Source organism: Centroberyx gerrardi, chromosome 1 (assembly GCF_048128805.1).
Source record: "Centroberyx gerrardi isolate f3 chromosome 1, fCenGer3.hap1.cur.20231027, whole genome shotgun sequence".
Classification (NCBI taxonomy): Eukaryota; Metazoa; Chordata; class Actinopteri; order Beryciformes; family Berycidae; genus Centroberyx; species Centroberyx gerrardi.
Window position 1 is genome coordinate 17,840,953 of NC_135997.1, and position 26,702 is coordinate 17,867,654.

Genomic DNA, 26,702 nt, shown 5'->3' on the forward strand with positions numbered 1-26,702 from the left:
TTTCCTTTGCTTTTAGGCCTATTGTAAATATTTTTGCTTAAATATCGTTAATTTATAATAGTGTTTTTATGTTTACTATCTTACTTAACAACTTTTTGTTTAATTTGTTTAACGCTATTGACGAGAAGATTCGCAAATAGGCTGCGCTTAGCATTTCATTGCTATTGGATTGGAAATACGGCTTTTATTTTGAAAACGCTGACCGGAAATAGCATTTTTTTTAATTGTGGGGTGCTTTACATTCCTTGCCTTGTGATGTTGCTGATGACAGACACAATAACACGGGCAGAACTGTTCATCTTTTACCACAACCGTCGACCATTACTGGGCAAGAATATATCTGCTTTAACGCACGAATGCCCATTGCCTTGTGATAAATAAGGCCGACAACGGGGTAAGCTCCCAAATAAGGTCCAGCTGACGCCAGTGAGCTAAACGTTAGCACTAAAATAGATTGACGCTAGTTAAAACTGCTAGCTAGCTAGTTAGCATTAGCTGCTGGCATGCATCGGTGTTGATTTTTGCTCCTTTAATGGTGCTAACATAGTCGCTGTCATCGATAATTAACATTATCCTACAATTTTAGTATTAAAACCATTGAAACTTAATCAAGCCTACCACTCCACTGATTCATTAAGTAATTAGAGGACTCTCCTATTTTTACTAAATTAACTGATTGTTTTTAATTAACGTTAACGTTAGTGAGGCCCCGTGCTATGGTTGTAACTCTCAGGCTTTTTCAACCTTGGGGTCGGGACCCCATGTAATGTCCCCGATATTAAAATGCTAATATTGTAAACTAAACTGACTAATATGTGACCATTACTTGATGCACTGTAACAGCCATGCAGCTTATCGACAGTTGTCATCGTCTATCTCAGTAGAGCAGACTGATGCCCACAGGGATGCTGTGTTTTTAATTTGCATAGCTACCTCCTAAACACAGTACAGTGTTTTTGTGACCTCAGTATGGGGTCACCTGCCAGAGTAGTTGGAAACCCCAACCTTAAAAAAAGTTGTAAAATTGAACCAAATGGATTGAGTTCTGTAGAGGCTTCATTTTATGGTTTACTTCACATCGAATAAGGTTGCAGTCCACTTTCCATTGGTGGTTTCCATTGGTTAGCTCTATCTTTCTTGAAAACTCCACCCCTTATCATGGTTATGAATAAGTGAATGCTTTTTGTGGTGAAAAGGAGGTTATTCAGTAACCATAAGAACTAACACATATTGAATTAGAGCAGGCTAATGGGCTTAAGCTTAGTAACTCTGATATGTTTAGAGGCAGCCAAAGCAGCAAAATGAAAATGTAAAATTATTATATGCTTTTCAACCATGTATTTTGTGCATTTATTTTGCGGCAAAATAAATGCACTGATAATATACCCTGAGTTGAGATTTAATTTCACAGAACAACTCCCTAATCCCTAATGAACCTCACAAATGAATTGCCATCTGAATGGGAACATATTGCACAATAAGCAACAGCCAAGCCAACCGTCCTTCCAGTTAAAGACGGCCTCCTTACTCACTTCTCCTCCTAGCTGCCCCAATTCATAATCACATAGGAAGAGAAATTAACTAACTCTGTGTGACTGTTATGTATTTTTCTTGCCTAGATGTAGCCATTGAAATGGAGTATGATGAGAAACTTGCCATTTTCCGCCAAAGCCGCCTCAACCCCTTTGATCGTGGAGAGGAAGAGGATGGTCCCCAAGGGGGCAAGACGCCCCCACAGCACGGTGAGCTTTTCAGAAGTTCCCTACAGGCAAGTCATGACAGAGGCATCCTAAGTGTAAAATGTGACCTCACTTTAGGATCCCATTAAGGATTTTTGTCTTTGCCGAAAGACAGTTCCTCAATACAAGACAGTTAGGATTTTGTGTAGTATTAAATATGGCTCAGTTCAGAAGTTATGTCATGCATCCCAGAAGTAGTGCTGATGTCAGCAGTGAGCAAAAACATGAGGTATCTTGTGTTAGTGTTCATTTCAACAGCGCACTGGAAAACATTTTTATCCACTGACAAGCAATACAACAGGAATAACCAATTGGACCACAAGAGCTCCAAGATCTGGCATGTGTAACCAGCCTGAAGTATTTGACACAAAGTAATGGTTCTCTCTCGTGACTCCACTTATGAAGACACAGGGGGCTGGGTATTACAGAAGCGTCCCAAATTGTAAAATTCCTAAATTAAGCAACCTAACTCCCTGACATGCAAGGGGCAGTCCTAGCTGGTTACTGAGATCATGGATTGTGCTTTGCTGAGACTCGCTTATTTGCAGAACCTGCACCCCCTGCAGTGTCAAATTCTTACAGCACAATGAAGAAATAACCAGGAGAGTACAGTAGATGCTGAGATGTAATGGAAGTCTGCCTCATTTCACGGGAAAGTCACAACTGATTCTGAAAAATATATTCCCTTCTCATGTTTTCATAGCCTGCTCTGTTTTCAACTGATCTAGGACCAATCTTCATACACTTATAACATCTATATTGAAGTGGTGTGAATAACTCTGAGCTGGAAGATAAGGAAGTTGAAAGTAGCTTAACCAAAGGAAGTGAGAAACATGAGTATAGACGATGCTGTGGAAACGCTTCCTATATTTGAGGATATGGGAATTAAAAGAAGTCTTTGTTTGGTTACAATAATCTTGACAGGCTGGCCCAACCCACACTTAGCCGAGCTCAGTTCACTGCTGTGCATCAGTTTTCTGCTGTGTGTCCTCTCTCTGGCTGCCACTGAGAAGTTATATTCACTCAGCATGTTTTGTTCTGAGGTGTACGCAGGTAACAATAACAGCATTTGTTTGCACTTTGTTTCAGTAAGGTGGCGAGTAAGCACTTATTGAAATTGTGATTAGCCTGATTTCTCACCTTGTGTTGTAGTTTTGGTGTCATTTGTTGGACTGTTCAGTTTTATTCTGCTAGGTTTTGGATTTAATCAGGTTTTTACATTTCTTCATTTTATGTCATTTATGCATAGAAGTCCTGACGTGTACCTTTTTAATTGTTAATTGATCACAAATATTATTTGACTTGTAGATTTGGGTTGGTCATTTGTATTGTGTGGCCATTTTTTTTATTTTGTTGAACTTTCCTTAATATTATCATACAGGCAAACAAACCCTCCAAAAGGACAATTTATCAAACTTAACTGGAAGTGAACTAAATTTGAGTAAAAGATGGAGGAGGTAAAACTCTGGCTTTGGGAAAGTTTTGCAGGTATTTAGGAGGTTTGAATTTTGTCTCATTCAATCTAAACCTTGGGCAAAACATGATAATGCAGTACAAGTTTTATTTGAGGCAAGTGTCAGATTTCTGTGTGTTTGAGCACCTAGCCCACCTATTCCTGTTTACAATGGTGTTTAAATCAGTTTCTGTTCATTTTTCCTGTCACCAGTATTCAATTAACATAGTTCAGTTTTTCCTCCAATACCTCCCAGTTCCATGTAATTGCATATTTATCTCTGAATTCTGCTTTTAATCAAAAATGTTGTTTTGCTGCCAATGTTTTTTCACAGATCAAAACACTAGGTTGTACATGTCCCAGTCTGTTGTGCCAGTCTGTGGAATTTAATAATAACTCTATAGTACGCATCCCGCACAAACTATGCAACAGTGACAACAAATAATATTTCCATTATATGATTCTATTATGTAAGTATTAATTTCGAAAAATCTAATCAGAGGAGCTTAATGATCTTCATGAGGAATTGCACATATGCACAAACAAAAATGTTGTTCGCCCAAACAAGGAAGTGGATGTGTTCAGTCAGAGTTTTCAATTAATTTGGTAGATGTCAGATTTCACTGGCAAGATGCATCACTCACTCTGTTGTCATCAAATTACATTAGAGATATCACATTAGAGATATCACTTGTTCTGGTGGATTGAGGCATGTGCTTATTCTATTGTTAGACACCACGCATATAGATATGTAGAGTACCACAAATAAAACACATTTTTACACTGAAGAATACAGTATATACAGAAGAGGAATGTCAACACAGTGGAATTGGTGTAGTAGAAGCAAACTGTATGAACAGTTGAGTAACATATGGACTATGAACATGTAAATTTTAAGGTTATAAAGCGAGGTGAGCAGCAGCCTTTAGTGCCTCAGTAAGACAGTGGGCCTCTGCCTTGTCAGCTGGCCTGGCTACACATTACCAGAACTGATAAACAGTTTTACAATTACCTGTGAATACTCCAGTTGTCCATTTTGTGCTGTTGCCCTTGGATACCTCTTGAACCATTGGTCGGAGTTAAGGAATCGCCTTCAGTGACCACAGTCATGTGTGTGAAATTAGCATGCATGACTGAGTGCACTTGTCAGAGCGCAGTACGCATGCTTACAGGGAGAACAATGCTTTATGCTATGCTCCTCTCTTGTTAGAGTCAAGACCTGAGCTGTTCTCCTCTGAGACCAGAACCCAGAGCTCAGATCGGACCATGGATCTCGGGCTAGCTGAGGACCACTTCTCCAGGCCTGTGGTAAGAAATTTTCCTGCAGTTCAAGTCAACTCAAAATAATTCATCACAGTATATGAAACAGTGTCATTTGTAGAACTGAGAGAGCTTATATCATCTCCATACGGGTTTAACATTTACATTTGTGTTTATACATGCTTGTGTTTTGTTTCTCCTGTTACAGGGTTCGTTTGTGGCGTCGGACATCGAACAGCTGAAGCTGGCCATAGAGGAGTGTAAGAGACTGATCTTGGAGCTGCCTGAACACTCGGAGAGACAGAAGGACACGGTGGTGAAACTGATCCACCTGCGTCTCAAACTGCAGGAGCTTAAGGTTTGGGCTGAGGAGGGAATGGAGAACTGTGAAGAGCGTGATGTGAAATATTGTGGTGTTGACTCAGTGGGGCAATCTTTTGTACACAGAAGGGCTTAAGAAATTCTTAATTGACTAATTTCACTAGTCCATTTTGTGGAATGCACAGACAAAGAATTTCAGATAAAAATGTTATTACAGAGTTAGGAATTATTGAGGGGAAAATGGTGGAATGGTTTGTATTTGAGTAATTTTTAACAAAACATTAATACAAAGCAATATGGCACTGTGTGTGAGAGAGAGAGTGTGTGAGAGAGAGACGGGGGATCGGGTGGGGGGGGTGTAAAGTGTGTCTAATGCTTCAGAAAGGAACTTGGACAGCTTGGAAGGAATATGGACACAGGGCTTAAAGACCTCCGGTCAGGTTGCTGGATTTCCGGCATATGGACGTTTTAGATTCACAAACTATTTTCGACAAAAAACAAAACAAAAAAAACTCACTCCACGTGGGTTTTTGTTTTTGATGCGTTTTATCCAATCATATTCAGCGAAGCAAAGCAATATTTTACATTTACCAATGGAATGCGAGCAAGTTTTTTTTTATCCAATGAACAGCAAGCTACTTTCTATCACAATGTAGCGCCGATTCCGTGGTGTAGCACAGCTGAAATATGGAAACGAAGTTTATGAAAGCTGGTGAAGATACACGCGTCACTGAGAGAGGAGTAAAAAACAAACGGCGATAGGTATGGATTGAATAAACGGGTGGAGACGGGAAACCGTTTGACACTTGGTGCGACAAATTGTGCTCAACCAGCAGATAGAAAGTGCTCCTTCCACATGAGGTAAATCCCAGACACAACGCCGCTATGCGCGCACTCCGATATCTGAGCACACCGGGAGTGACAGTTACAGCTGCCGCTCCAGCAGCACTGACAGACCGGAACCTGACCTGTCTTTCACAATTTACAATCGTCATTCAGCATAAAAATGTGGCATTGCTTTGGCTGTTCTCTACAGAGCTCCCCAGGGGTCACCTGGTAAGAAAAAAGTAATTGATGTGGAAATCCATATGGGTATTAGTAAACCGTGCCCTCGAATTAGTAATCAGTGCGCACGGAGTCCTAAACCATGCCCGCGGATTAGTAGGCCGTGCACACGGATTTGTAATATGTATATTTATAACGTCAAACAGGGACACCACAGCGGCCCACAGAGTTGCATATAAAATGTAATTAACATGCTTTTTCTACAAGCATGATTTATAGGGAGTAAATAGGTTTCATATTGTCACCAAAGCACATCGGATCATAAATTAGACCTACTGATGTGATTAATCAATGGTTATGGTTCACATATGGTCTACGTGCCTAATGGCTATTACAGCTCACTATATGTATGCCAAGCTGTGTGTAATGGCTCTGGCTCACTGTATATAGGCCTAAAAGTCCCTCTTTGATGTTATCAACATAGATATTACAAATGTGTGCGCATGGTTGACTAAACCGTGCCCACGGATTAGTCAACCATGCGCACACATTTGGAGTAAATTGTAAGAAAACCATGCCCACTGATTTCCGCATCATTTTTTTTTGTACCAGGTGACCCCTGGGGGGCTCCACAGTTATCCTTATTGCACTAGGTTTATAGATTAATAATGCTGTGTGTTGAATATTCATTAATTTAGCACAGAAATGTGTCAATTGTTTTCATTGTTCTTGTTATTGGACTAGTTTCATAGTGGAATAGAGAAATAAATGGTGCGATGGTGCAGTGTGCTGACTATATCAGATCACAGTCCATAGGCTACATACCGTATTTCCTCTAATAGTGGCCTGTAGTCAATTAAAAGCCGGGTCTCCGATAATGGCCGGGGCCGTGGTCGACACGAACAAATAAAGGCCGGCCTCAAATACAGGCCGGGGAAAAAAACAAAGGAAACAAGACTAGGTCAAAACCTAGTATATGGCTGGACCGTGTCCGTCTCCTCTCTCCGCTGCTGTCCTCTCCACCGCGCCCACGGCCCGCATTGATCCTCCCGATCCAAGCCCCGGACGCCCGGTGACGCATCGGCGTCGGGACCCCCGCTGAAATCTCGGCCGGATCACCGGGAACACATCGGCGCCCAGGTTCAGTTAGCTTCAGTTAGCTTCGGCTTACATGCAAACAACGGTGGATACCGGTAAACTCCTGGTGCCTGTTATACATGTAACTGTAGTTTGTAGTAACGTACAAATGCCACAAGATGGCTCGGCCGGCGGAAGTCTCTGGAGCGTGCCATCGTCGATTACCGTAATTATCATAATGCATTGCAGTAACAAAAAAACGGCTACCTAACGTACCCCAACAGAAGCAGATCAGAAAACAAGGAGCTTCGTACTAAAATATGAGCATATATACTTATCAAACAGAGGGAATTAGAAATAAAGGCCTGTCTCTAATATAAGCCTGCTTCCAATAAAGGCCTGGTACCTTCTGCAGTTGAGGTAAATAAAGGCCCGGGCCAATATTAGAGGAAATACGGTATTCATGGTAACAATTATTGACAAAATATGAAGCAAAACAAAAGAAAACAAACTGCAGCTATGGTGGAAATACATCCTATTCTGCCTATTGTGATATCAAAGCAATAGGCGTACATGGAGACGTAAACACCACTTCCCAGACATTGCAAGACTAGGAAGTGGTGTTTATGCCTCCATGTACACTTATTGACATTGTGCACATTTTGAGGAGTAGTCTATGGATTTGAAACTGGATTTAAACTGTACAGTAACTATGTTGCTGTTCTGAGATTATGTTGTTGCATACAGTTGTGATTGTACTTTCACACACAAATGGTTGGCTATATTGTTGATTTTGCTTTGCTCTTTGTCCCTTCACAGGATCCTGAAGAGGACGAGCCTAATCTGAGAGTCCTATTGGAGCACCGCTTTTCTAAGGAAAAGAGCAAGAGCGTGAAACAGACTTGTGACAAGTGTAGCACTATCATCTGGGGCCTTATCCAGACCTGGTACACCTGCACAGGTGAGACACACTATCCACAGTATCAGTCTGATACAGCACATTAGTTTTGCTTCCTGGGAAAATTGTCAAAGACGCAAGTCATAAAGAAAACAACTATGAAAAAAGATCCTGCACATTGTTCTTGTAATACAACACTATAAACCTTTTTCATATTGATGCTTTCATACTGTGATGTGCAGGTTTTTTTTCCGTCACAAAGAAAACAACAAAAGGCACAAAATAGACAGAAGGCAGGCACTTGGTAACACTGTTGTAAGTTGTAACATTGGACTCCAAACCAGTGAGTTTGGCAGGGTTGTGGTGGTGATTCTAGTGTTAATGGCGCTGCACAAAATAATTTGTCAATGCAAATGCTTCTTCCTTTCTTGTTTCAGGTTGCTATTACCGTTGCCATAGCAAGTGTATGAACCTGATCACCAAGCCCTGTGTAAGGTCGAAGGTCAGCCACCAGTCGGAGTACGAGCTCAGCATCTGCCCTGAGATAGGACTGGACCGGCAAGACTACCGCTGTGCAGAATGTCGCACACCTGTGTCACTGCGTAAGTGTGGACACGCTGTGTTGGGTGATGATGTTTTGGAGGGAAGGTGAACCTGTTCAAGAATATGTACGTATGTGTCATATATGTGTGATACGTTCAAATACACTGGATTATTTTGTTGGACCGTTAAACATAGTTGACTGACCATCTTAAGCCATATTTATGTGCATAGTCTTTCATTCTGCCTTATAAAATGACCAAAATATGGACTTTGTAAAGATACTGTGTGAGACACTATATTTCATGCCTTTGAAAGACACTGAAGTTCATATATCTAAATTTGCTGTATAGTGTTTTTGGAGTTAATACAGTTAGACCAATTTTGTGCTTAAAGCCCCTCTATTTATTTTCTTCCTTTCCTTGTCCATCCATCTCCTCCTCTCTACATCCCTATCTTTTTTAAACTTCTGCAGTATTATGTATTCCACCAGTATTTTGTGCAACACCTACCCATGATCATGGTGTTTTGAATTCTGTGTAGGCGTGTCTCGTCCAGAAAGTCATTGGGGTTAATAAAAGCGGTTCCTTTCCTTGCTTCTAGCTTCAGGAATTTTCTCAATCCAAATTAAAATGTTAGGGGAATGATGGAGCATATTGCTGGACCGTTTTTGATATTTCTCTGCTTCCTGAGGCAGGCTAAAATAGGGAAACAGAAGATCTTGTAGCAATATGTAATTTCAGCTGACTAAATTTGAGCTTAGCATTACATTTTGACCATTGACGTGCAAGTTGCATTTGGATATATGACTCAGCTGATTGGCATATGCACACAATTATAAACGGGCTGACTTTACAGCCCATCAAGAAGGAGCCTGTGAATGAGTGCTACAAACATTTTGTGTGTACTGACTCTTTTGACATCATTTTCAGGGACTTTTTGCTTTAGATAGCTTTGTATCACATAGTAGAGAAGGTTAAGTAATTTATTTACTGCATCTTTAATCTAGGGTGATGTTGTGATCATGTGTTTGATCTTTTGTTTTATAATTTGACTGTACTGTACCATTTTATTATCTTTAGGGGGCGTCCCTAGTGAGGCCAGGCAGTGTGACTACACAGGCCAGTATTACTGCAGCACATGCCACTGGAACGACACCGCCATCGTCCCGGCACGGGTCATCCACAACTGGGAGTTTGAACCGCGCAAGGTACCCCGGCCTGCCACACTTATGCTCTGAACTCAACACGTAAAATCATCCCATCATCTTTCATATATCGATCTAAGACATTTCCTGTCAGTTGTGTGCCTTCATGCGTGCGTATGCAGCCAGTCTGTGTTCTGACAGTGTGTCTCCTTGTCAGGTTTGCCGCTCCTCGATGCGTTACCTGGCCCTGATGATGTCACGACCTGTACTGAAGCTGAAAGAGATCAACCCGCTGCTGTTCAACTTTGTGGAGGAACTTGTGGAGATTAGGGTGGGTAGCTTCATGTTTTTTTGAGGCAGTAGTATAGATGCTATAAGAAACTGTAGCGTCTGAAAAGAAAATGTTCTGTGTAGACAAATTACAATCCACATGTAGTGTTTTCACCATTTCCCCCTGAGCCCCCACCAAAATAATTTCATCATTTAACCTTTTTTTTTCTTTCGTTGTTTGTATTCCGCTACAATTGTTTTCTTCATTCAGCCCAGCCCAGCCCAGCCCAGCCCAGCCCAGCACTTTTGCACTGTTATTAGATTTTGTATTGTCATTAGAGACTAATGAAGTGGAAACCAATCAACTTTTTTATAGAGCGACTGCAAGCACATGCTCCACTCAGAGGGGAAATAACCTGTCGGCACTGATACCCATCTCTGCACATATGCACATAGGTTGAGACTGATGGCAGAGTGTGTGTGTGTGTGTGTGTGTGTCTTTGTGTGTGGGTGCCCCACTTACAGAAGCTTCGTCAAGATATCCTGTTGATGAAGCCCTATTTTATTACCTGTAAGGAGGCCATGGAGGCTCGGCTACTACTGCAGGTCAGCAGCTCTTTACAGTATCTACTGCAAATTAAAATGATTTGGGATGGTGCAATCACAGTCTGATCTACAGTAGCATGATCTTTCTTTGGTTAAGCCTTATGTTCACTATTTGCTACAACAGCGCCCCCATGTGGATGTGCATTAGCAACTATCCTGTTCAGTATCAGCTCAAATCTGTTTCATAATTTGGCCTCAGATATTTCAAAACTTGTACTTGCCAACTTGTTCATCAACTTTTGTGAAGGTGTAAAAAAGATTTGCAAACATAGACCCAAATAGGTAACCTGATTTTCACAAATGTTTTGTAAAAACTGTAGTCTTGCATATCTGAATGAAGTTACTATAATTTCCAGCACGCTTAGATTTCTGGCTGCAGAGTTTGAGTCAATGTGATTGTCTATGATTGGCTATGGCCTGCTGAGACAGAGAGAGTTTTTAACAAACATTTATTGTAATGTAATGTAAATAAAATGTATAGTTTATAACATCTACTAAAAAAAAACTGTTCTCTTATACCGCTTATAGTTGCTGAAAATTTGTAGAGTGATTATAGAGAGATGACATTTGTATTCATAAATGGGAAAATGAGATGGTTTTCACTTTTCCAACTCATTTTCAAGAATGATAAAAACCCACAAGCCAAATTCCAAGAACCAGCAGCCATGTTCTTTGCTCAGACAACACCGCTCTCTGATTGGATGGTGAAAAAGGAAGTAAAATCCTTCTTCCCCACTGGCTGATCCCATGGGAGCATCAAAAGTCTGTCAAAATTCCATACTGTAGATGTTGTTTTGTATGTAGCGTTGCACTTATCAACAGCAAGGCACATGTAGAATTTATTTTTGTGTGTAAAAGTTGATGTGCAACAACAGATCTTTTTTACACATTCACAAATATTGAGATAAAACTACAAATTTTAAATCATTTGTGAAAATCAGTTCACATATTTGGGTGTATTTTTGCAAATCTTTGTGCACTTTAACAAATGTTGATGTGCAAGTTGCAATGTACAAGTCTTGCAAAATTATTTAATGTGTCAAGGGAAAATCATGACATCTGCCAAACAAACTGCATCGGCAAAGAGGAACAATGGTCGCAAGTTGAAGCTCACTGACAGCACTTATTGGCATTGTGCACACATACCGCTAATTGGAACTGAACCTAATAAGAGTCGCCTGTGAAGCTGCCTTTGTAATTGTGATTTAGTTACTTAAAAGTCCTTTTTCATATTGTCTTTTCCATTGTTTTGTTCATTCCCTGTAAATGAGTTAATCTTACAAAGTGAAAGTAAAGGCAAAAATATGAATATTGTGTTCCTGTACTTTAAACTTAGTCAGTGCTTGTACGGTATATATATTTTTTTACATATATAACCATAGTGTCACAGAAACATGAAACAAGTAAGGTAACATCTTGGTTCTCTTCCTGAGCTGTAAATATGAGCTAAGATATTAGAATAATACCAGATGCTCTTGTTTTTAAACCCAGAATGGTTCACAGGATTACTTCTGGTGATGTGACAAGAGAAGCAATATGTGATAAGAGAAGCAATATGTCTTCATGAACCCTGGTCTCATGAAAGGATCAGGGACTAAACTTTTTAATAGTCATATAAGTGCTGCGACTGAAAAGGCTTTCGAACCCCTATCTAATCAAACACCATCACAATACTTATGCTTGCTTGAAATACCAGTTATTAGGAGACACAAATTTGGCTAACAGATGGTCCAGTGATGATACATACTGTAGGTGCCTGTTCTCACAATATGCAGCAGGTCACACACTCTTTCATGATGCAATAACAAGCTTTAATTAACAATTTCCCCATTGCATTTGTATGCCGCAGCTCCATGATCGCCAGCACTTTGTGGAGAACGACGACATGTACTCACTACAGGATCTGATTGACATCTCCAGTGGAAGACTCAGCTGCTCCCTTACAGAGATCCACACCACATTTGCTAAGCACATCAAACTAGACTGTGAGGTGAGCTTTGTCATTCATAAAGCACAATACTATGAACTCTCTTTTACAGCAAGCTTAATGCCTGCGTTTGTACTCTTAAACACTCTTAACTCACTGTGTTCTTATATTGGGATGTTATACTGAGGATACTACTGTATATTTTGCTTAAGGACTAGAGATTGTGTCTCCTCTCTGAAACTCTGATTTTCTGTCCCATTCTGTGCATGTGTGTATGTGTGTGTGTGTAGCGTTGTCAGGCCAAAGGGTTTGTGTGTGAGCTGTGTAAGGAGGGAGACATCCTGTTCCCTTTTGACAGCCACACTTCAGTGTGCCACGACTGCTCTGCTGTCTTCCACAGGTTTGTCACCACCAACTTATTTATAGATTACGTTCAGTACCACACATATTTAAAATTAAAAACAACACATTACCAGAATGGACATTCTTGTACAGTATATGTAACAGAAGTTGTTGGCAACTGTGCGTCTGTTTAGAGATTGTTACTATGACAACTCCACAACTTGTCCGCGATGTGCCCGAATGACGGAGCGCAAGCAAGACGAGCCGTCGGATGTGAAAGATGCTTAAACCCTGGAGCAGACTCCGCCTGATGTTACTGTGACTACTACTGGATGTTGCACTTTGCCTGATGTTGTATTCTACTCTATCAAGAAAGTCAGATACAAGTGTTATTAGCTTTTCGTCTCGGCCTTTGTGTTGTTTTGTGTGGATGTTTATGGTGTCTTTCTTCCTGTGCACTACATAATGAAGCAGGGTACTTAGAGGCCCATCTGAAAAAATATAAATATATATATTTTTTATCTAAGTTTTTAATTCATTCTCCGAGATTGGCTGTGAGCACTGTTTTGTGTGTGTGCGCGTGTGTATGTGTGCGTGTGTGTGTGTCAGCATCTGTCTGTATAAATTTACTAAATAAATATAAATGCCCTATAAAGAGAAGCCAGCTTACCAGTAGGTCTTTTTGCATGCAGGAGTTGATAATAGCCATGAAAAGCCTCAACTGACCTATACTGCCAACCTTGCTAAATCTTAACCTTTACGGTCGCCATAAATTAAAAATGAGTTTTGAGTTTTCAAGAATTATAACTTACTCCAAAGAAATTAACAAAATTATATTAATCAAAAATGTATCTTCAAAACAGCTGCAATTTTGTTTTTGTTTGTTTTTTATCCTGTAAACGTGCTATGAAGTCATTGATCTTGCACTTGAGGGGCAACATTTTGATTGACATCTCCAAGCATCTTTGAGGTGTTGCACTAGAGGCCCGTTTCCCAGTTAGCATAATCAATCCCATCAGTTTGCCTTTACCAAACGTTAGTACAATTAAGAAACAGGACGTTCCAGTAGGTTATAAGTGTGGGATCAAGTCTTTCTTGACCATAATCATATTCAGTATAGCTTCTTTTTCATTGCCTTCTCCCACATTCCGTAATCAGTTCTACTATTGGATATTTTGCACGGTCAATAACGCAGTGACCACCCCAGCCTTCAACTCATGTAACCTGCCCATATTTCCTTTCAGGGCCATGAATTGATGTCTGTTTTCCATCTCATGGGGTCTTTAAGAAAACAGACACTCACTTCCAGGCCTTAAAGCAATATTTCAATTCAACAGACCATTTGCACCTTAACATGTAGCCTATACTTCCTATTTGACCCTATTATTACCCTGGATATCAATAGTGATCACCACTTATTTTGACATTGTAGTACAAGAAAAAAGTATTTTTTATGGTCTGTAACTGTTTTCAGCAAGCAAGTTTGTGTGTTTACAGTCATCAGTAACATGAGTTGAAAAATAAATAGCTGTATTGCTAGAGATACTCTCAAGGTACGCATCTGAAAAAAAATTATGTTCTACTAATGAGAAATATTGCTTTAACTGACCAAGAATGGGAATTGGGAAGTTAAATGTATGTAAGGAAAGAAGAACAAAAGTTTGCCTTTATTTTTATTTTTTTTATTTTTTTTCAAAACTGACCTCATTTCATACAGTTTGATGTATGTTTAATGCAGATAGGTTTAGTGCACTGTGTAGCAAACGGACAAATGAAAGTGAACATACACTCATGAACCATATCTTAAGTTTACATGGTGTGGCCAAGATTGTAAGCTACAACTTTATATACATGTACTAATATGTTTTATCCAAAAGTCTTAATACACTTACCATCGCATTATGATTTCAAGTCTCCAAGTGTAGCACTTTTTTTTCAGAAATTACAAAACTGCAAATGTTGACTTAAAATTATTTGTTTTAAAATAATTTTGGCTGTGTTTTCTTTCAGCATGATATAATGGTTATTGTTTTTTCTCTGACTAATGGACATACATAGCCTACAAGTTGGTGTTGGTGAAAACCATAGCCTATGATAATTGTAAAATCATGTGAAGTAGTGCATGAATAAAGTAATGAGGTACATTATGGTTGTAGTGTGTTAAATTAATGATCAGCAGACATGGGTGGGTTGTGTGGACAGGATTGCTGTCCTGTGTCGAGCAGAGCAGAGATCTCAGCTGACAAACTGGCACAGTGAAGAAGAATCTTTGAGAAAACCAAATTAAGGCCTAATGTTTACTGTGGTGGATTATCTCGCTCGGGCTATTTTCACGTTTGTGTAAATTGTTTTTCATACTGTACAAGAATTAATGGAAGTAAATGTCTTCTTCTGAAGTTAGGAACACGAGCCTTGATCTTTCCAACTAAGTTATGCTGAGTGTGTACAATCACCACCAGGAATAATGTAAAGAAGAGAGGACAATTGGCACAAACTAAAATAAAAAAACGGTATTATCCTTCAGCTGGCTGGGGATTATCAGCACAGAATGAAATCAGGTTTTCTCTGACAACAGCTGGCCCTTTGAAAGGACAAATCAAATCAAAAGCGACAAATAAAAGCTGATCAAGCTTATCAATCAGTCAATCTCGCACTGCTCTTCCATAACGCAAGTCTCGCGAGATGATCGAGAGTTTGGAGGGGCAGGGTTCCGGGGTCTAGCAGCTGCATGGTAACCGCTGATGCTTTTAGGACTCGGTCTATTGATCCAGCCCTCAACAGCAGAGGGGCAGTAGCTGCATGATGGGGCTGCTGGCAGTGAGTGTCGGGCCCTTTCGGAGCCGGGTCCGGGCTTGGGGTAGAGACTTCTCCACCATATCCACAACTTTCCGCAACACTGGTGCTAAAGCGTCGGTAGGGTGCCATTGTTTATGTTTTTCTATTTACGTAAACTTGCCATGGTCTTCTCAAAATTGATGAATGCAAGCTTTTTTCATTTGCAACTGCTATTTCTAGACGCATGGACTCGTAATGTTTTGCAGGTTTTAGAGCCATGTCGCACTGTTTGGGGATTTGAAAGTGATGCATCTATAGAGGAAAGAAGGCTACAGCCTATAGGGGAAAGAACACAATGTTCTGCAATGCATGCAGCAGACGCCGACACCCTCTGATCAAATTGCATTGTTTAGATATCATATGCATGGTAGCTGACCCCTTTCTGTCATGTTGTCTGGTTGTTGTTGTCAGTTTAAGCCAGTTTCCTTCAGTTTCATAATGTTTATTTGGAGGGGGCGTGTCTGTTAGTTCGGTGGTTAGGAAGAACGTTGCAGATCTTTACGTTTAGGTATAGCCTATAGGCTGTTGCATAAACTTATCGTTTGTGAGGCAGGCGTGTTTGTTGTTAAATGAAGTCACAGTTTATTGCATTTGCTTTTCAAAATGTGCGACGCAAAAATAGGCTACAGGTTGTGGACAATGTGCTCCACGAGCCGTAGGCTACGTCCATTGAATGTAAATGCAAACATAAACCTGCTTGTATGGCTTGTAAGTATTTGGGTTATTGACTGGCATGTTGGCAATGTGATTGATTGGATTGTCCATGATCCTGCGCACATGAGCCACGGAGTGCAGTTTTATAAGAGCGAGCTGAGGTTCACTGACCCGTTGAACCGGCCATCCGACCCTCCAGTCAAGATGTGTTCGGACGTGTGGCTCATCACGTTCAGTCGACTACTTTCTAGGCTACTACTAAAACCAGACAAGAGAAACGCCATTGGAAGTTCAGGCTGTGTATTTTCACATATTGAGATGGGAGGGAGATGTTTTTTTGAGAGCTGGACTTCAACACCATCCCTAACTGAACAGCACGTTCCACGATATGGTCATTTTTTCTGAATTTAGATGCATTTGCTTCATTGGCAAAAAAACTCAAGGATTGGATATATTGTTTCAAACACATAACTACAACTTAAAAGTAGGTGTGACATGATATGAAATGATACATATTTTCCAGTGACAGTTTTGCTCAAATGAAACAAAGGGATATAGGCTACTTTTGCGCATTTGATGTCTCCTTTATTTGTTCTTTGTATACCTTCACATACAATTCTATGATTCTCTTTTCACTGAATATAATACTCTGTTTAAACCTTTGTAAAATGCATTTGGTAATTATGTTGTAGCACAACAAATTAGGCAAAACATTTTTTTTTTAGCAATTGGGCTATATCAGCCTTTGACATGCACACGTGCTAGAAATGTAATACCATTTGTGTTTCCTAACAACTGTCTGTCCAATATGTCTGGTATATGTCTAGTATATGTGGGTTTTTGGAAACAATATAATAAGGATTTCTTGGAATTGGGCCAACTGACTAGTATAATAAAATCAGGCTGTACTGGGATTCCAGTGAATATTGTTTTTGGAGTTGTTTGTAAAAACCTGTGTCAGCATATTTCTCATATTAACATGAAAGGTCGTTTGTATCACTGAATATATAGAAGCAACAGGCACCTTGTGGCTGTGGATTATCATGTAGAATCATTTAGTATTGCCTGCCCACCATGTCACACTGGACTTAACAACATCCACTACAATATTGCATGATGACCTAATGCCTCTCTGTCATTATTGCTTCACTACAGGTCTATTTATAGTTCAGTGAGCTCTGCTAATTTATTCATCATCTCTTTATTTCAGAACACTTCACTAATCCAAAGGAAATCTACAGTATTAAATCAACACAATTTCACACTTGCTCGGTTGCTTAGCTCAAACAAACCACCAAGAGGTAATGTACCTCTTGCATGTTTATACTGTATAATGTCATTGAATGTGTACGTACACATTGAACTAAATTTTTTTTCCTATGTTGCATTTGCATTTTGAATTGCCTTAGGGTTTGAAAAGTTTTTCCCAAAGAGTGAGGAGAACCCCAGTGTCAACAAATCAGCTGAAGATGTCGAAGGTGTGAATCATCATCATCATCATCAGAAGCAGCATTTGTACATCCTGCCTGTTTTTCTTAGTTCCTCTGATGCAGCACATGGTTGAACTTCTGCTGTGTTGTTACTGTTTAGATGAAAACACCAAAGAGCAAGAGTCTCAGGGAAATGGAGGACAAGACGCAAATGATGAAGAGGACAGAAGAAGGCGAGGAGGAAAAAAACAGGAATCAGACTGGTGGACACGTTTTCAGGTGCAAATCTGCAGCAGTTCTTTTTATTAATAAATGTCACCTTTCTGGCTTGTTGATCTAGTTAGATGAAAGTAACTATAGATGAAATATCCCCTTTTTTCAGTTTTTAGTAAAATCTGAAAATTATCTGAGAATGATTGGTTTTAGTTCCAGTTTACGTTAAAGTTGCATTCTTCATAATTTGGCAACAGTGTCACATAGATGCGCGCAATAGGCTATTTAACCTCTTGGATACCAAAGTTTCCAACACTCATTCCTATATGATGGATTTATGTGCATAAGGTTATCAATATTGAGTTTCACCTTTGCATTCCTCTGTGCTTTAATGAAGACAGTATAAACATTGCTACATGCCTGTTTGACAACTAGTTATGCAGTTGATAAATGGGAAAGCAATATTGTCGGTGGATATTTATAAGGCTAACTGTAACTGGACAAAAGTCCTCCGTTAACCACGCTGTTAACAGGGTGCTCACAGTTGGTATGAGGCAGGCATGCAGCAGCCAGAGGGCAAGTGGAGTGGCTTGTTTTTCACTGGAATGCTGACGCAGTCCTTTCTGTGATCAACTGGTCCAGTCCGTCTCCCCTCTCTGATGCCCATTTTGCACCTAACAGGATGATTTTCCTTTGGATGAAAAAACACTGCGCAATTTCGGACTCGGCGCAGCAGGCATGGCCTCGGCTTTTCTCTACTTCTACTTCCGAGAGACGGGGATGGAAATCTGCTGGAGGGACTTTGTGCATCACTACTTGGGCAGAGGCTTGGTGAGAGATAGACAGTTTTAGTATTGGTATCTCCTTTATCTGAGTTTCTCCTATGTGTTCCTCCTGTGTTTGAAACCATATTACTTAATATGCATGTTGTGCTCTCTACACAGGTGGATCACCTGGAGGTTGTCAACAAACAATTTGTCAAAGTAATTCCTGCCCATGGAGTGAAAACATCAGAAGTGGTTAGTAGCAAGAAAACACTGTTGTGTCTTTTTGCTGGTATGGCTGGATCAGACATAGCCTGACACTAGATCATGAAGGCTTTTAAAAAGGAAACCTATTAGCATCTAGAATAGCATTATATACTATATTCTATCTGTTGTCTGTATATTTCAGAGCTACTTATGGTTCAACATTGGTAGCGTGAACACATTTGAGCGTAACTTGGAGATGGCTCAGCAGGAGATGGGTCTGGACCCCACAAGGAGAGTACCTGTGGTCTACAGCAGTGAAAGTGATGGGTGAGTTAGGAAGGCTTAAGGCCTACAGGGAAAGGCATGTTTAAGTGACTGGAATATTGCCAGTGCTGATGTTGGCCTAATTGAACTTCTCTCTCTTTCTTCACAGGACAATCCTATTCAGTATTCTCCCAACCCTGCTGCTGGTTGGCTTTCTAGTTTTTGCCCTGCGGCGAGGACCAATGCCAGGAGGCCGTGGAGGCAGTGGGCGGGGAAACCCCTTCAGCATGAGTGAGTCCAAAGCCAAGATAATAAAAGGCAACATCGACGTGCGTTTCAAGGATGTTGCAGGCTGTGAGGAAGCCAAACTGGAGATCTTGGAGTTGGTCAACTTCCTGAAGAACCCTCACCAGTACCAGGACCTGGGAGCCAAGATCCCTAAGGTGTGTTAAAAGATCAGGGGGTAGTGCTAAAGTTTATTTATATAGCACCTTTCACAGAGCAAAGTCACAAAGTGCAAAATAGAGGTAGAGGGATGGGTGTGTTTTGAAATTGAAAAAAAAGTGGGAAGGTGTTGCTCCAAAACAGACTGTGGGCTGGAAAGTAAGTTTTATAATTGATACTCACTTTTCCAACATGAATGAATACTAGACACCCCTCTAGACTAATATAGCATTGTGTCAGGGTGCGGCTGATTCAAAAAATGGCGTGGCCAACCGAAAAGAAAGAGCCCCTTTAAGGTAACGCATGGCCTTGTTGTTTTCAGGGTGCAGTCTTATCAGGCCCACCTGGAACAGGGAAGACCTTGCTGGCTAAGGCCACTGCAGGAGAGGCTGACGTCCCGTTCATCACTGTCAATGGCTCAGAGTTCCAGGAAATGTTCGTTGGCGTTGGCCCAGCGCGGGTGAGTACTGGGCTGGATGGGGGTTTCTATCAAGGAGCCAGGATAGCTGATCTGAGGGAATGATAGAGCATGTACAGCTTTCTTTTGATTGCTATGCCAAAGACACATAGATATATACCTTTGTTTGACTGTCAATATTAGCACAGGGATCTCTAGGGGAGCATGTGCTGACCTCTGTGATGAATTACTGATTGAAGATTTCTCAATCACCGAGGTGCTCAATTGATTTCTCTTTGCTGTGTCCTATGTAAGATAAGGGATATGTTTTCCATGGCTCGAAAGAACGCCCCCTGCATCCTCTTCATTGACGAGATAGACGCTGTGGGCAGGAAGCGAGGCAGAGGGAACTTTGGTGACCAGAGCGAGCAGGAAAACACGCTCAACCAGCTGCTGGTGGAAATGGATGGTAGGCGATGATCTGAATCTCCCGTCGACTCACTCGGTGTACATGGACTTTTCTCCCAGTCCCTGTGTAATATTTCCCCTGAGATCACAGCAGCCAACCTGGCGATGTTTTTCATTGCAGGGTTCAACACCAGCACCAATGTGGTGATTCTGGCTGGCACCAATCGACCTGATATCCTGGACCCTGCTCTGATGAGGCCCGGGCGCTTTGACCGACATATATACATAGGTAAAGTATAGTGCTGTTTCTTTACTGTGGTCTTCCTCTATTGCTTTTCAGCTGCCTCCTCAATTTCTTACTCTCACCTGGATTTCTTTACTTCCAATAATGCCATTCATCTTTTTTCTTCTCTGCCCCATCATCGTCAACAATATCAAGTTTCTCTAGTCTATTTTTAACTATTCCTTTTAGTCTGTTTATTCACTTTTCCAAATCAGTTTTGATAAATTTTCATTCCTTTGGCTGTTTCGCTCTATGTTGTCTACTCATTGTCTCCATTGTTGGTTTCCTTGACCAACTGCCCTCTTGACTCTGCCTTTCAGTACTTATGTGTGACTACTTCACTGAAGAGTGATTTCCTGCAGATTTTGATTTGCATCTTGCCACAGGACCTCATCCAAATGTCAAGACTGACTTTTCAAGAAATGTGAGGTCCCTACATGCCCACTATCAAGCACATCTTATTTCTGTGATGTGTGTTGAGGTCCTTGAGTCACTTTCTTCCAGCCTCAGAAGCAAACCTTGAGTTTCATTACTTCCACTCCTATTTGAATTCTCTTGAATTATACTCCCATGTCCATGCCTGAATTTGTTACTGTGCCACCTCAGTAGTCTACTACTGCACATCAGTCCAATATTACACATGAAAATAAATGGGACTAATACACATGCAGACCCAGATTTAACTTTGTAACTGTTTTGTATCTTGCAGACCGGATGTTAAGCATGACCTTATCAAAGCCCACATTGGGTACTTTTTTAAACACTTGCGTAGTCTATTAGATTTACCACTGGTCTCTTTGCACCTGTTCACTTGTTATGTCATTAGGAGTGTGTGTGTTTTGTAGTGTGTGCTTTTATCTTTGTGGTTAAAATGGTTGATCTGTTTCTGCCCAGTGAGATCTAATTCACTTTGCTCCAGCAGTGCTGTACAATGGGCAGGACAGTGTTCTCTCTGACAGAGTAAAATGGGGCAAAATGAAGAGAGTTGGCTCTCTAAAAACAGAAGGATTATATAACTGGAGGCAGGACAGGAGGGACGGGACACACAGCTCCTCTTTGTGTTGTTGAGTTTTTTTTCTGCCCCCTTTCCTTTTAGCCTTGACTTTTGTTTATTCAACAGTTTAAATCTGATTTTGCTCATGCCTTGTTTTTGTGGTCTTTGCTGAAGTCCTCATGTCCTCTCCTCTGTTTTCTTTTCTTCTGCCTTGAAATGCAGTAGTCTTGAAAATTAGTTTAAAAGCATGGGATATAAAATTCATGATCTGTCGTCTCCCCTTCCTACAGGCCCACCAGATATAAAGGGCAGGGCATCCATCTTTAAGGTGCACTTGAGACCGCTCAAGTTGGACTCCAGCATAGAAGCAGAGGCTTTGGCTAGGAAATTAGCTGCACTAACTCCAGGTTTTACTGGTGAGTACATGAGATTTTGTGTGTCTGTGTGTGTGTGTGGGTGTGTGCATACTCACAGCGCAGTCCCTGAATTAATCTATAGTGGTCATGCACATTTGACTTTCATATCTGTTGCTGTGGAATGTGTCATTATATTACAGTCTAACCCGGTCATGATCTCTCCTTATGCATCCCAGGAGCTGATATTGCTAACGTGTGTAATGAGGCGGCTCTGATAGCAGCACGCCACCTCAACCAGTGTGTCAGCACCAAGCACTTTGAGCAGGCAGTCGAGAGGGTTATTGGAGGTGAGTTAATAACCACATTTCCATGCTCGCAAATAGTTTGACAGTAATGGGATTATGTCGATACTCATAGAATGACTATTGGATATGGGTGAAACACCTTAATCATATTAGTCAGTGGCAAAAGTGTTGGTGCAGTCTGAAATTAGTTATTTTTGCTGTAAACTCCTGTAGTTTGCAGTTCTGATCAAAAGATATATGTGACACAAAAGTCCAAATTGTCAGCTATTGTTATGAAAATGGCTGCTTTGGCATCCAGTTCCCACAATTTTAGCTGTGTGGAAAAATAAGTTAAAGTAAATTAAAGTAATCAAAACTCAATATTTTTTATTGACCCATCAATGTCACCAGGCTCTTGTTGTATTAGATATTCTGGCAGGCTGTAAATGCAATCTTATTTATCATAATACATCTCAATGAGATTTCACTTTGAGCATGGATTCTATCCTGCAGTGCTTCACTTCAGTGTGGACTTCATAGGTTACTCAGTGACTTGGCCCTGGGCTTGTGTCCCAGCCTAAAGACATTCCCTTCTCACCTATATCTATGCCTGAAGGGGATATCTAGCTATCTAACTCCGCTGCCCTCCACCCTGCCCCTACCTTACTCATTCTACAAAAACACACACGTGTGCACGATGCTGCTCGGTAACACATCCTCCTCGCCCCCAGGTCTGGAGAAGAAGACCCAGGTACTGCAACTTCAAGAGAGGACTACTGTGGCGTATCATGAGGCCGGCCATGCTGTGGTCGGCTGGTTCCTGCAACATGCAGACCCCTTACTGAAGGTGCTCAGACCGTCTCCCACCTCTTCCCTTTTCTCTCTCGCTGTTGCTTGACTTTCAAAAGGCTTCTACAGCACTTGCATCATCTCTTTTTTTTCACCCTCTACAGACACATATTTTCTAGAGGCTCCACTTTTTGATATTGCCCAGATCAAAGTGTTTTGAGAAAGTAGAAAGGGAGAAAGTCTTATGGAATGATTGAATTACTTTTGAGAGCCCTCCTTGGTTCGATGTGCATACTTCTGTGCACATACAGTATGTTTTCCCTAAGATTTCACCAAATGATTATACCGTCTGCTCTCCCAGGTGTCGATCATTCCCAGAGGGAAGGGTCTGGGCTATGCTCAGTATCTGCCAAAGGAGCAGTACCTGTTCAGCCAGGAGCAGCTGTTTGACAGAATATGCATGATGCTGGGCGGTCGTGTGGCTGAGCAGGTGTTCTTTTGCCGAGTCACCACCGGGGCACAGGACGACCTCAGGAAAGTCACACAGTCCGCCTATGCACAGGTAATCACCTCACTTTACGACAAGCTTCCACAGCTGGGTACACATTCCTCTGGGTACACACAGTTCTTCCATTCTGAACATTTAGTTGGCTTTCAGGTTTGATTTTCCGCAGAATCCTAGCCACAAGCTGAAAAACACAGGGCAGATGGTTGCTATCACTGTTCATTTCATTAATATTTCTGTAGAAAGAAGTAGTTGCTTGCAGACAAATTGCTAACGCCTTGAAGATTAGAGTATATTGCTTTAACAGCCCGAGGTGCAGAAGAAAAACGAAGTGTATCATTCTAGGAAAAGGGAATTCAAATGTGGAACGTGTATAATTGGTAAATAGCTAATGATGATGTGAAAGCACAAGAAGGGGAGTTCTCTGCATGCAGATACACATGGAACTCACCCAGGTGAGAAATTAGCTGATTTACAATGTGACGCTGTGATTCCTCTAAACACAAGTAAAAATGCATGAGATGGCTTAAAAACTAGAGGGAAGAAAACAAATGATGAATAAATATTATATTGTTCACCATATCATATTTAAATGTAATCAAGTGAAGATAGTGATTGAGTTTTAGTGAGATCATACTGAATTACTATTTTTGCGGATGCTTCATGTAAAGTTAGCTAACATATTTATTCGCCCACACAGCTCCCTCACGTTCTGCCAGAGAATTGTGTTTCAACCAGACTTGACTTTGCCCAGATGTTCAGACACATAACAAATGCTGTGATTGAACCAAAGCAGCACTGTTTGGCAATCATTTGGCTCATTAGTACAAACGGTTTAGGACTAAACACCAGTACTTTTTCCTCTCAAGTCCTCACATGGTCCTCATTTTCCCTTCACTTTTAGGTGGTACAGTTTGGAATGAGTGAGGCGGTGGGTCAGGTATCCTTCGACCTCCCGCAGCAGGGTGACGTAGTAACTGAGAAGCCCTTCAGTGAACCCACAGCCCAGCTTATAGACCAGGAGGTCCGCTCGCTCATAGATGCTGCCTACCAACGAACACATCAGCTTGTCACCGACAAGAGAGAGCTGGTGGAGAAGGTGAGGAATGTTATCAGTGAGAGCGATTAGAAAGAACAAAGGGCAGTAAAGATGAAAAGTGACTTTCTCAAAGGCGGCTCACAAGAACAGTAACCAATGCTGCAGCAACTGATAACCCATTCATGGTGACTTCTGCTCAAATTTGCATATGCAAATTCAAGTGGAAGGAATTTTGAGAAAGGTAGCGAAAACTAACTTCCAGCTTTGTTACTAGCACCAGCTAATAGCTAGTCCTTTATAATAATACAGATCAATGAGTCCCACAAAATTTTAATAGATAACTTTCTGATCCCTAATGTACTCTCGCTGTATAAAACATTGTATTCACTCCTACTACTAGCATGTTGAGTAGAATACCAACAGAATAATTCAGCTGCCATAGTGAGGAATAGAGCAGCCACAGAAAAGAAATCAACACTGCCTACTACTGCCATATGATCATCTTTTTAGATTTTAAAAATTAAATAAACAAATTGCAAATAGAAGTGATGTTCTGGCGCTGCATTAGTTAGCATTAGTTTTAGTTTTAACAAACATGTTTTTCCTAAAAGTTCTTATCATACTTGCTCACTACTTTGTCTGCTGTCTTGCGTTGCAGGTGGCAAAGCGTCTTCTAGATAAGGAGATTCTAGACAAAGCTGACATGCTGGAGCTGCTAGGACCTCGTCCCTTTGAAGAGAAGTCGTCATATGAGGAGTTTGTTGAAGGGATGGGAGCGCTGGAGGAGGACACCTCTCTGCCTGAAGGGCTGAAAGACTGGAACAAGAGCAGAGGGGATGAGGAGCAGCCGCAGAGGCAGCAGCGCAAACAGGCGCTCTACCTGTAGGAGGACACGCAGCCCCAAGCCAAATATGCCACTGGACTAACGTGAAGACTTCAGAAGGGCGGGGCCATGTGGCCCAGACTAACGCCTGTCAGGACCCGGCTTTACTGTTATGAAAGAATCCCTCGTTCATCTCACCGAGAGTTGCAGGAGGAGGGATGGTGATGTAGCGTTTAGGTCTGGAATGACCTAGATTATGCAATGTGCAATTTTTCTTTGTAGCTTTTATATTCCAATGGGAATGCCAAAATTGGACTTCTCATTTTAATTTGAGGGAAATTTGAAGTCGAGAAGTGAAGTTGCTGTGAAGGGTGACTTCTATGGCTTAACTTTCACTGAAGATGCCTTAATCTGCCCAGTTCTCCCACACTCTGATGACAGGCCTTGAATGCGATGACACTGGTAAACATACCATACCATAGTGCTAATATGAAGTGTTGGGCAGTACATTTACTGATCTCAAGTTTTACAAAGACAGTAACATTTATATTTAATTTCAGGTGAGATATACCGTCTAAGGTTGAGAATGTGTTGGGACATAATGTGTCTGCTAAATACTTTTCTGTTTCAGTAACATGTTGACTGGCACCATGTTTTTATATGAGCTACATTTCATTCTGAGGTTTACTGCCCTCGTCTAACCTCTCTGAATTTCAGCAAAAAAGTGTTTATTCTCCCCCAGGCTATATAGTCTTTGGTAGAGGTGCTCATAAATCCATAGGAGGACTATCAGAGTGCACTCCACTCCAGCAGCCACTTTCCGAATGTTGGCAGAAATACGGCCAAAATATCTCTCCCTAGTTTTCCTGTTAAGTAGCTGTCAGAGAGAAAGATTATTTTAAAATGTATTTTCCTTGAGCGGGGAACCAAGGATTCTTCTTTCTCAGATCTCTGAGATTTCAAAGGCACTCTTGACTGTTTTTAATCTTTTCGAATTTTCTTTTTAACCTCAAATCCTGCATGTCGGATAGTTTCACTCTGTGGTGTGCTGGTTGTTTCTGATAACACACTAGTAGTCACAGGAAAAAAAAAATGTCCTGGGACTTTTATCTCAACTGAAAAGCAATAATATAATATGTACCTCTGGAGAAAAGGAGGTACATACAGCAGTGGTTCTCAAACTTTTTCACGTCAAGGACCCTTAAACTGACACAAATTAGACCACGGACCCCCATTTGATAAGATTTTATCCCAGGGTCCCCCATCTGATTAAGATTTTTGCTTTTAGATGTTTTATTACAGAAAGTGTATGAAACCCATGACCAAAATAGTCATACATTCTGTCATTGTGTTACCTATGGATGGAATTATAGTGAAAATAAATTATTCCCCTTTTTGCTGGGGACCCCCTGGAACCTCCTCAAGGAC

The 26,702-nt window shown here is 41.0% G+C and overlaps 2 protein-coding genes across 4 annotated transcripts in view; both read left to right on the plus strand.

The window, feature by feature from the left end:
- Positions 1 to 270: 270 nt before the first annotated feature.
- The window catches only part of def8 (differentially expressed in FDCP 8 homolog), a 150,223-nt gene continuing 123,791 nt past the window's right edge, over positions 271 to 26,702 (plus strand). Inside the window, exons 1-12 of one of the 3 annotated variants that reach the window (XM_071907969.2) lie at positions 271 to 394; positions 1,620 to 1,742; positions 4,403 to 4,500; positions 4,661 to 4,810; positions 7,675 to 7,816; positions 8,191 to 8,355; positions 9,376 to 9,503; positions 9,658 to 9,771; positions 10,236 to 10,316; positions 12,166 to 12,306; positions 12,534 to 12,643; positions 12,780 to 14,729. In XM_071907969.2, coding sequence (XP_071764070.1) covers positions 1,634 to 1,742; positions 4,403 to 4,500; positions 4,661 to 4,810; positions 7,675 to 7,816; positions 8,191 to 8,355; positions 9,376 to 9,503; positions 9,658 to 9,771; positions 10,236 to 10,316; positions 12,166 to 12,306; positions 12,534 to 12,643; positions 12,780 to 12,873 — 1,332 coding nt within the window. In that variant the 5' untranslated portion in view covers positions 271 to 394; positions 1,620 to 1,633 and the 3' untranslated portion in view covers positions 12,874 to 14,729. Of the gene's footprint in view, positions 395 to 1,619; positions 1,743 to 4,402; positions 4,501 to 4,660; positions 4,811 to 7,674; positions 7,817 to 8,190; positions 8,356 to 9,375; positions 9,504 to 9,657; positions 9,772 to 10,235; positions 10,317 to 12,165; positions 12,307 to 12,533; positions 14,730 to 26,702 lie in introns of those variants that run through there. The other 2 variants (XR_013505057.1, XM_078285344.1) reach the window with 2 other exon arrangements.
- On the plus strand, positions 15,376 to 25,781 carry LOC139918556 (mitochondrial inner membrane m-AAA protease component AFG3L1-like). Its single transcript, XM_071907973.2, has 17 exons — positions 15,376 to 15,498; positions 17,285 to 17,375; positions 17,484 to 17,552; positions 17,665 to 17,783; positions 18,399 to 18,548; positions 18,662 to 18,736; positions 18,891 to 19,015; positions 19,122 to 19,395; positions 19,719 to 19,856; positions 20,109 to 20,262; positions 20,383 to 20,490; positions 21,769 to 21,894; positions 22,071 to 22,181; positions 22,850 to 22,965; positions 23,269 to 23,469; positions 24,317 to 24,511; positions 25,110 to 25,781. The coding sequence occupies exons 1-17, from the start codon at positions 15,385 to 15,387 to the stop codon at positions 25,335 to 25,337; spliced, it is 2,394 nt and encodes a 797-aa protein (XP_071764074.1). The 5' UTR covers positions 15,376 to 15,384; the 3' UTR covers positions 25,338 to 25,781.